The sequence below is a fragment of the Colias eurytheme genome, chromosome 10 (assembly GCF_061535395.1).
Source record: "Colias eurytheme isolate Ceu_HAF_F1 chromosome 10, ilColEury1 Martin Lab GWU primary, whole genome shotgun sequence".
NCBI lineage: Eukaryota > Metazoa > Arthropoda > Insecta > Lepidoptera > Pieridae > Colias > Colias eurytheme.
In genome coordinates, this window is record NC_142989.1 from 1600924 (window position 1) to 1610925 (window position 10002).

Sequence of the window (10002 nt, forward strand, 5' to 3'; positions counted from 1 at the left end):
ATTTCTTTCCATGGTTGAATTAAAAAAAAAATATGTTGCTGGGATAAGGGTGAAAAATCAAAAAACTCACAGACATTTTTTGTTCGTCTTCATTGTGGTCTTCATCAAAGATATGCTACAAGCAAGAAGCTTATATCTCACTGGAGATTGCACTATGACCATTAAATTGTAACAAGAAAATATGACATTGAATGACGCCTGTATGTTTTTTATCCCTTTCACACCTAACTTGGCAAGTGTATTAGACACAGACATGTATCAAGATAGACTAAGCGAGTGTACGTACTTCCCGTGTCCAAACTAAGTTTATGAAACTTACTTGACGCTGGCCTACACTCAGTCCGCGCTTACAGTTCGCCAAGGAAAGACGTGAAGCTGAATAAAGTAAAATGCCGAATTGCGCCGTTATAAACTGTAGAAACTCCACAGCTGTGAGTGGCAGTGGCAGTTAGCAGAGATGTTTCCTTCACCCGGTAAGTAATTTTCTAATCAGACTATGCACTATTTATTTTAAAATTAAATAAAGAATATCTGTGGAAAACGATCGTGACAAACACGGATACCAAATCATACGAAATGATTCGGAATACATTGCGGCTTTTACTTGGCACGGTAAAGATCGCGTCGTATGATAACAAGCAATGAATAGCGTCTTCTCATTTTTCTGTTCTCATTTTTCTGTCCAATTTTGTGGTTAGTGATGTTCATTTGATGCAACAGTTCTCGATTCTAATCGATTTTATAATCGGACAGAAAAATGATAATTTGAAGGAGCCATTTTTCAGAAAAAAAGACAGATTTTTTTTGTCATTTAATACGACTTGACCTAGAACTTTTAAGTATTTTAATACAAAGGTACTAAAAATAAATATTATGACATGGACGCCATTAGTTAAAGTGTCATCTTGGGAGTTTTTAAGAAAACTCCTTATTGCTTAGACTATGTTTGTTTTTTCAGTTTTCCAAGTAACCCGAACATAAAAGAAAAATGGATCGATGCAACGGGACATAAAGATTGGTTTCCAACAAAATATAGCACAATTTGCTCTAAACATTTTAATGAAGCCAGCTTTGTTGAAGGAAAAAAGCTTCGACTATTGACAAAAACAGCCTATCCGACAATTGATATACTGAAAACGATAGTTGATTAAGAGGTTAGTGTGCTCTTTGTTAAAAACATAATCTTAGGCATTTGAAATGCGTACCTATTTACAAAAATTGAAAAGTCTATCATCGTACTGACGGGCTCGGGCGCGGGGCGGGCTGGGAGGTGGCGCGGGGTAAAGCGAACAAGATAGTACGATGGGATACGGACGATACTAGAATCGCCGCGCGAGTGGCGTCCTAATCGATTTAACGTAAAATGAAATTACCATCACTAAAAAGCGCTCGTGACGTCATAACGCGTCAAGGTCAGTACAAAAAATATGACACGCTTGGTTTTCATACAGATCGCGGTACTTGCGTTGTCTACTAAAATATACATGTCTGTGGTATTAGATATGTATAAGCTTCTTGGTTACAAGCAAGCTTGGAAACGCGGCCTTTAAGAATTGGGGCAACCACGGGGCAACTTGGGGCAACTCAGTAGATAATAATATTTTATAGTAGCAAGCAAGGAGAAAAATCTATTGTCATTGTCATTTGTCAGTGTCAAAGAGGCGTTTGTCAATTGTCCCATCGCTTGCTAGCTCTTTCTTTCTTCACAGAAGTCAAAATGAAGTACGTTGTGGTTTAGATTTTTAATTTAAAATAATATAATTAATCACGATGTGATTGTCGATGTGTTTATCTGAAAAATAAAGTGTTGTGTGTTGACTACATTATGTGTGTTTTATTTTCAGGATCGGACTTTGCGCCTACAGTGGTTACAAAATATATCCCGGCCATGGGAAGACCATGGTTAAAGTGGATGGAAAGGTAAATTATTAGACAAAATCTCTTTCACATTCAATTTCATTTTACATAGCATACATGAGATATAAAATATAGTGCAAATGCTGTAAACAAATAACTAACCTTCACCTAGGTTTATGTTTCTGAATACGCTCTTGTGATATGGATGCATGTGTGGAAAACAAATATTTATTACGATATATCTATATCTATAGTAACTATTCTGGTATTTCTTTAGAAATTTGCGGCACGAATTAAGGGGGGGGAGGGGAGGGAAAGGGAGGGGGGAGGTAAGAGGAGACCCCCTATAAAGTGGGGGGGTGAGGAAATCCCCCCTTCTATTTTTTTTTTAATTTTTTTTGAGATTATATTTATACTAGCTTACCGCCCGCGGCTTCGCCCGCTTTGACTTAAACCTAATAAATTATATACTAAAACCTTCCTCTTGAATCACTCTATCTATTAAAAAAAACCGCATCAAAATCCGTTGCGTAGTTTGAAAGATTTAAGCATACAAAGGGACATAGGGATAGAGAAAGTGACTTTGTTTTATACTATGTAGTGATGTAGTTAGAAATATAACGAAGATTATGGGCTTTCTTGACTGCTCCGGCGCTGCAGAACGTGGCGCTTGCCCCCGTGTACCTCGTTGCAGGCAGGAGTCTTCACTCGCCTTCGTAGCTTCGGCTTTTTGGTCGCCTTTGGCGACCAGCCTCAGCCACTCCGGCTCGCTTGACTCTGCCTGCTCCTCAGCACACGCGGGCGCCACGCTCCTCCGCGCCTCCGACTTTTTAAATACACTCTAGTGTATGACAGACAAGTACCACGTGGAATCGGGGTGGACAGATTCGGTTCTGTGATTAACAATTTGTGTGCAATATACTTACATACAATAAAAACATTTTTTTTAAATAATTATTTTTCAAATCTTGTATACATGTTTGATACAATTTACAATGGCAATGAATGGATCCATTTTATTTATTTCCACCCATCGTCTCCACATATTCTATAATATTATCACCGAAGTTTGCTGGGTGGTTATAGTTATCTTTTTTAAAAAATCTTTTTACAACATGCCACTGGGACTCAAATGGGTCAGAGGCAACAAATGGGTTGTCTGGGTCTGAGTGATTAACTTTTTTATGAACATACCCATATTGCCCCAAACAATCATATGCTCGCCTATAACCCGTATGAATTGTTGTCCCCTCAGCAACATGCTTTTGAATGAACTATGGTTTTTAATATGTACATTAAGACATTTGTTATCTCTTTCAAACACAATTCTTGTAGTTTTGTCAATGTAACTCAAACAATTTTGAACATAATCTCAAAAATTAAAAAAAAGATTTCTCTGTAATTATACGTTTCCGCACGAAAAGCCGCTAATGTATGTTTCGGGGCATCATTATCGATCGATAAAAATTAAAATCGCGCCGAAATTCGTGCCGCACGTTTCTAAAGTCAACCCACTATTCTTACTATTACTAAAGTTGCTATTATATAAAATGAACATTTGATGAAAACTTTACGACTGAAAAACTTACTTAGAATTTTGTATTTTGTATATTTCAGACCTTCACATTCCTGAACTCAAAATGTGAAGCTGCTCACCTCATGAGAAGGAATCCTCGTAAGGTGACATGGACTGTCCTTTACAGGTAAGTAATATTTAAAATTTTTATAACTTTGTGCTGTGTAGATTTGTTTATTAAATCACAATTATTAATTAATAATGATGTAAAATAGTAGAACTAAAAAAAATACTCAAAAACCCTAAAATTATGTTTTATACTTCGCCAATATTTAGATTATTGTATTTGTTTTATTACATAGTTATAAAAAGAGTATAAGAAGGATTGGATTTCATCCAATTGCAAATTAATTGCACAATGTATACAAGTTATCTTTTACTGAATTATGATCTATTTGTGTCCATATAAAGGACATGGTTCGAGCATATTTTATTACTAGCTTTCCGCCCGCGGCTTCGCCCGCATTTTCAAAGATAAACCCGCATAGTTCCCGTTCCCGTGGGATTTCCGGAAAACCTATCCTATGTGTTAATCAAGTTACCCTCTATATGTGTGCTAAAATTCATTGTAATCGGTTCAGTAGTTTTTGCGTGAAAGAGTAACAAACATCCATACATCCATACTTACAAACTTTCACATTTACAATATTAATAGGACTAACTGTACAATAATTTCACCAGGCGCAAGTTCAAGAAGGGTCAAGAGGAGGAACAGGCTAAGAAGCGCACCCGCAGAACTCAAAAGTTCCAAAGGGCTATTGTCGGTGCTTCTCTAAGTGACATCATGGCCAAGAGGAACATGAAACCTGAAGTCAGGAAAGCGCAAAGAGAACAGGCTATCAAGTGAGTTAATGGCATGTTTTATTGTATAGTGGAAAAAAAATGTGTGTGTGTAGGTGTACACACGTAAGAAGTGAAACTTCTTTATGACCTTATTTTTCAAAAAATAATTTACTATAATATGCAACTGTACAGAAATACGTTGAATCACGCGTGGTAGGGATAAGAAAAAGATGGCGCGTAACGGAAAAATGTCACACGTAACGAAAAAATGTTACACTAAATTTTTTTTCCAACCCCGATAAAGAAGTTTCACTTCAATTGTAATGAATATAATACTTGAACATTATTTCAAGTGATCTCACGGTTATTATATTAAAATTGGCAGTTATTATTGATGATATTTAAAAGAATAATTGACTGTAGAGTCCATTAAAAAGTGATTGGACACTTTGAAATTAAAATTAACCCATAGTTTTGACCCTTTTACTCAAAAGATCTGTCTGCTTTAGGGTTAAAAAGTGTTGAAGGAAATGTTGGACAATATATTCATCTCATGCATAACTAAAAATTACAATTTGTATGAGAAATGATGTGTGTAAATGCTGGTAAATGCTGGTAAATAAAGTGAAAAGAACTAGTTATAGGGGTTCTGAATTCGTTGTATTTTTTTTTCAGGGCTGCCAAGGAAGCTAAGAAGTCGACCAAAGCAGCAAAGAAAGCCACCGCACCTCCAACTAAAGTAAAGGCTCCTCCTAAAGCTAAGGCTGCGAAAGTCTCACAGAAACCAACAACTCGCATTGGAGGAAAACGATAAAAATTATAAATTTTTAAGTACATAAATAACCTCTTTTATTTTTAACCCTTAAATAATAAGGTTACATACACTATTGGCGCCTTAAGATATTTTTTATAGCAATATAATAGACCGGGAGATACTGACACAAAATTTCGAGTCATTTGTAACAGGATGGCGGTTCTACAGGGGTCTTAGTACGCAATGACAAAAAGAAAAACGATGGCGTGAACGCTGGTACCGGCGGCTTAGTCGCGTGGGCGTTAGTCGAACTCGTCGGAAAATAGCGAAAGTCAAACGATTTGTAACAGTATGGCACTTATTTTTCCTGTAAGTTTGAGGATCAACAAATATAAATACAAAATTTCAAAGATCTATGTGTTGGAAATCTTCACTTATATAAATTAATAATAAATTAAGTTTTCAAGTATGACAGCACTTTTTCCCCCTACTAGAAGTATGGCAAATATAATAATGGTCACATTTTATCAAATACTCTCCAAAAATCCAAATGCAATACTGGTACAAAAAGTTTGGCGAAATAAAAATTTTTTGCAGATTTTCGGCGGTATGGCGACCATTTGGAATCGTCCGAAAAGTATGGCATGGCGATTTTCGTAAATGGCTACACGACGATAGTTACCTGTGCAAAAGTTAGCCTGGTACAAATGGTTGAATGATTGTTTTATTTAAATCAACACATTCGCGTCGGTATGGCGGGCTGTAAGTCACACCGGAAAAGTATGGCATGACACTACCGCCTACTACTTTTTTATGGGCTATCGGTAAATTCTAAAATTTTTGTGTTACAAATCGTTTGACTTTCGCTATTTTTCTGACGAGTTCGACAAACGCCCACGCGACTAAGCCACCGGTACCAGCGTTCACACCATCATTTTTCTTTTTGTCATTGCGTACTAAGAACCCTGTAGAACCGCCATCCTTGTTACAAATGACTCGAAATTTTGTGTCAGTATCTCCCGGTCTATAATATATTATGTGAAAATAGTTAATATAAAAATCAATTTTTTTTTTTTCAATTATTATTATGTGGGATTTGAACCCAAGCCTCCTAGATCGCTAGGCTAAAATGGCCACCAATCAGAGCGGTTAGGCGAATGACACTATTCGAAATTCGCTTCACGATCGAATTTATTGTATTTTACCTCCAACCTATAGCAGACAAAGAAATTAGCAGTTACACATTACTCCAACATTTGCTGTAAAAATGTGATAAATTTATTGATTACTATTGTTCCCGCTTTGTCCAGTAGATAATGAAGAGTATAGTAATAAACAAATTAGTTCAATTAATGGAGTACCATTATTATCACTTCAGTCTACACATGAACATACCACCAAGACTGCCTTCTTGGTTCAGTCACAGTGGTTATCACCGGCTGGTTTTAGAAAATCACAGACTAATAATAATATCACAGTATTACCATCCTACAGTATGGCGACGAATGTACTTGTGCAGAGAAACGGAGGGGAACTGGCGGGGGGTCGGGCGACGCGGGCCGCTTAATGCAATCACGCTGAGTTTGCATTAACTATCGCGAAAGGATGACGCAGTCGTATTTTTTGTGTAATAATTTTATTATACATAGGTACTTACATATTCTATTATGACGCGCAAAAACTGTTCCGTTTACGGATGTAAATCTACATTGAAATCCCAGAAGGAAACAATATTTCAGAAAGATTGTATTAATTGTATTTGTTGAATTAAAATCAAAGCTATGTATATGTTGTCCTCATTATTTTCTAATCAGATTGTACATCTCAATGCGAATGCATTACTTAGTTAAATGGTATAATATACAATTAAGAACATCCAAAAATAAAGTGTCCACGTAAATAATATTTAGCAGTGCAATATCTGTAATTATATAATTTATGAACAAATAATTACATCAGATTTAATAATCGCAATTATTTTGAATGTACATATGATTAAATGATTTCATTATAATATTAATAATCAAAATTGTTTTATTTCCCATTTGTTGCAACCCTAACGTATTTTCGTGTGGCAGCGTAAGTACCTACGCTGGCGGCGGCATCGCGCGACATCAAAGGCGATTCCTTACTGTAGGAAATAATATTGTAATACTGTGATAATATACTACGTATACAATAGAAAATCGATCATAGAAACAGATGCTCACTAATTTAGTGAGCCCAAGTGCCATTGGGTCACATAATTATCTTCCACTTTAGGAACAAATATCGTGTTTGTAAAGATTTACATGTTTAATTTATTGAATCCTACGGAAAATATTTTTTGATAATTATTGAACTACACCTTTACGCAAAAACCACTGAACAGATTTAGATGATACTTTGCAGAAATGTAGGTACCTAGCTCATCTATACTTCTATACTAATATTATAAAGCTGAAGAGTTTGTTTGTTTGAACGCGCTAATCTCGCTAAGACCAACAGGAGCGCAGCACTGCGGGTAAAACCGCGGAGAATAGCTAGTATATCATAATCGCACTGAAGTCACAGAAATATTTTGGCTGCGGATCGAACCCGGCACCGTTTGTAATTCTATCAAGTAAAAACAACTGACCAGATCTGTATGAATTTGGGTACAGAGATAAATTATTATGGATTAGAACAGGCCATTTTACCAGATAACAAGCGAGTAGTGCCAGCTTCAAATTAAACCTGTGGTATTGAAATATAAGATATTCGATCACAGACATGTATATGACAGAAATATACGTGACCTATTTTTAATTTTGTGATATGGCCAATTTTCCACTGAATTCCAATAACTTTATGTAATAAGTAGTCTTTGTTAGGTTCAAGAAAATGATTTTCAGCTGACTTTTGAGTAAGTTAAACAATTAAAACAAGCGACAAAACAAAACTTGTGGTGTTTTATTACCATCATAATCGGAATATTATGATCCAATCATGAAAAAGTTAAGCTATGAAACTAAAAGGTGAATTAGACAAAAAGAAAGCACATAATATCCTTTATAAAGTTTATTTATTGCTAGAACTAATCACCAGTCATGCAATATTGTAACAGGTATATATCCAATAAATAACTGATTTTGAAAATGACTAAAAGTTACAAGATCACTTATGTTTATGCACTCTTGGCTAGAGTTTCAGCTTTAGCTACAACTTCTTCAATGGGTCCAACCATGTAGAAGGCGACTTCGGGAAGGTGGTCGTACTCTCCTTGCAAGATCTTTGAGAAACCTTTGATGGTCTCCTCAAGGGGCACCAATTTACCAGCATGACCTGTGAATACTTCAGCAACTTGGAAAGGTTGGGACAGGAATCTCTGGATTTTACGTGCACGTGCGACTGTCAGCTTGTCTTCCTCAGATAACTCATCCATACCCAAGATAGCAATGATATCCTGGAGGGACTTGTAGTCCTGCAGAATCTTCTGAACGCCACGTGCAACATTGTAGTGCTCAGCTCCGATGATGTTGGGGTCCATGATACGTGAGGTCGAGTCAAGGGGGTCCACAGCAGGGTAGATACCCAGTTCAGCAATGGCACGGGAGAGTACAGTGGTGGCGTCCAAGTGAGCGAAAGTGGTGGCAGGGGCGGGGTCAGTCAAGTCATCAGCAGGTACGTAGATAGCCTGCACTGAAGTGATGGAGCCCTTCTTGGTGGTGGTAATACGTTCCTGCATAGTACCCATGTCAGTGGCCAAAGTGGGCTGGTAACCTACAGCGGAGGGAATACGACCCAACAAGGCAGACACCTCAGAACCAGCCTGTGTGAAACGGAAAATGTTGTCAATGAAAAGCAGCACATCTTGACCCTCCTGATCTCTGAAGTACTCAGCCACAGTCAAACCAGTCAGAGCGACACGGGCACGGGCACCGGGGGGCTCGTTCATCTGTCCGTACACAAGAGCTACCTTGGAGGTCTTGTCCTTCAGAGAGATTACACCGGATTCAATCATCTCATGGTACAAATCGTTACCCTCACGGGTGCGCTCTCCTACTCCGGCAAATACAGAGTAACCACCGTGGGCTTTAGCTACGTTGTTGATGAGCTCCATAATGAGTACAGTTTTGCCTACACCGGCACCACCGAACAATCCAATCTTTCCTCCCTTGGCGTAGGGGGCCAACAAGTCTACGACTTTGATACCAGTTACCAAGATCTCCTGCTGTACAGACATGTCCACGAACTCGGGGGCTTCGGCGTGGATGGCAGCTCTCTTGTCAGTGGGAATGGGGCCACGCTCGTCGATGGGCTCACCAATAACGTTGATGATACGGCCCAGAGTCTCCGCTCCGACGGGGATACGGATGGGAGAGCCGGAGTCGAGCACGGGCTGGCCGCGGACCAGACCTTCGGTACCGTCCATGGCAATGGTACGGACGGTGTTTTCTCCTAAATGTTGCGCCACCTCAAGGACGAGCCTTGGGGACCGGTTTTGTACTTCCAAGGCATTTAGGATAGGTGGTAGATTGTCTTCAAATTGTACATCTACGACGGCACCAATAACGGCAACCACCTTACCTTGACCTTTTCCAGCTGCAGCTTTGGCTGCATAATCACGCTTGTTCACGAGGGCTCCGGCGATTTGAGGAGATTTCTCGGCTAGGGCGTTGTTAACTACCGTTTTCGTGGCCAAGAGACCAGCTCTACCTACGGTAGAAAACATTTTCGTTTGGATTTGTGGTCGTCGGAATGTACAGTAATCGAAGATTCTTATTTTAAAAATCCGGTGCCCACTGAGTTTACGTAAGAGGAATGGTGATTTTTTTTTCTTCAAAGTTCAATGTTGCCATTTGCGAAGTTAACTTTGTCAAGTGTTATTATTTAAAATCAATACCACATGGCACATTTATTCGCTCATTGTAAAGTATCTCGATAATTTAAGATTACATTCAATCATAATTTAAATATCTTTCATGTATTTTCTTAATTTCGTCCATGCGAGAACACAACATTTGATCGTGTATATACGCAGCAGAATATTAAAAAAACATGCTGTCATTCT

The 10002-nt window shown here is 38.1% G+C and overlaps 2 protein-coding genes across 2 annotated transcripts; one reads left to right on the forward strand and one right to left on the reverse strand.

Annotated features, from left to right (window-relative positions):
• The first annotated feature begins 1640 nt into the window (after positions 1–1640).
• Positions 1641–5059, forward strand: RpL24 (ribosomal protein L24). The gene is made up of 5 exons (XM_090106595.1): positions 1641–1722; positions 1845–1920; positions 3475–3560; positions 4115–4276; positions 4892–5059. The coding sequence occupies exons 1-5, from the start codon at positions 1718–1720 to the stop codon at positions 5028–5030; spliced, it is 468 nt and encodes a 155-aa protein (XP_089962721.1). The 5' UTR covers positions 1641–1717; the 3' UTR covers positions 5031–5059.
• Positions 5060–7994: 2935 nt separating this feature from the next.
• On the reverse strand, positions 7995–9772 carry LOC149905006 (ATP synthase subunit beta, mitochondrial). The gene has a single exon (XM_090106213.1). It carries the CDS (start codon positions 9661–9663, stop codon positions 8116–8118), a length of 1548 nt encoding a protein of 515 aa, XP_089962339.1. The 5' UTR covers positions 9664–9772; the 3' UTR covers positions 7995–8115.
• Positions 9773–10002: the final 230 nt, after the last annotated feature.

Coding starts and splice junctions, on each gene's coding strand:
- RpL24 (XM_090106595.1), top strand. Junction 1,921..3,474: donor TGGTTAAAGTGGATGGAAAG/GTAAATTATTAG, acceptor TGTATATTTCAG/ACCTTCACATTCCTGAACTC. Junction 3,561..4,114: donor ACATGGACTGTCCTTTACAG/GTAAGTAATATT, acceptor TAATTTCACCAG/GCGCAAGTTCAAGAAGGGTC.
- LOC149905006 (XM_090106213.1), bottom strand. CDS start 9,663: ATGTTTTCTACCGTAGGTAGAGCTGGTCTCTTGGCCACGAAAACGGTA.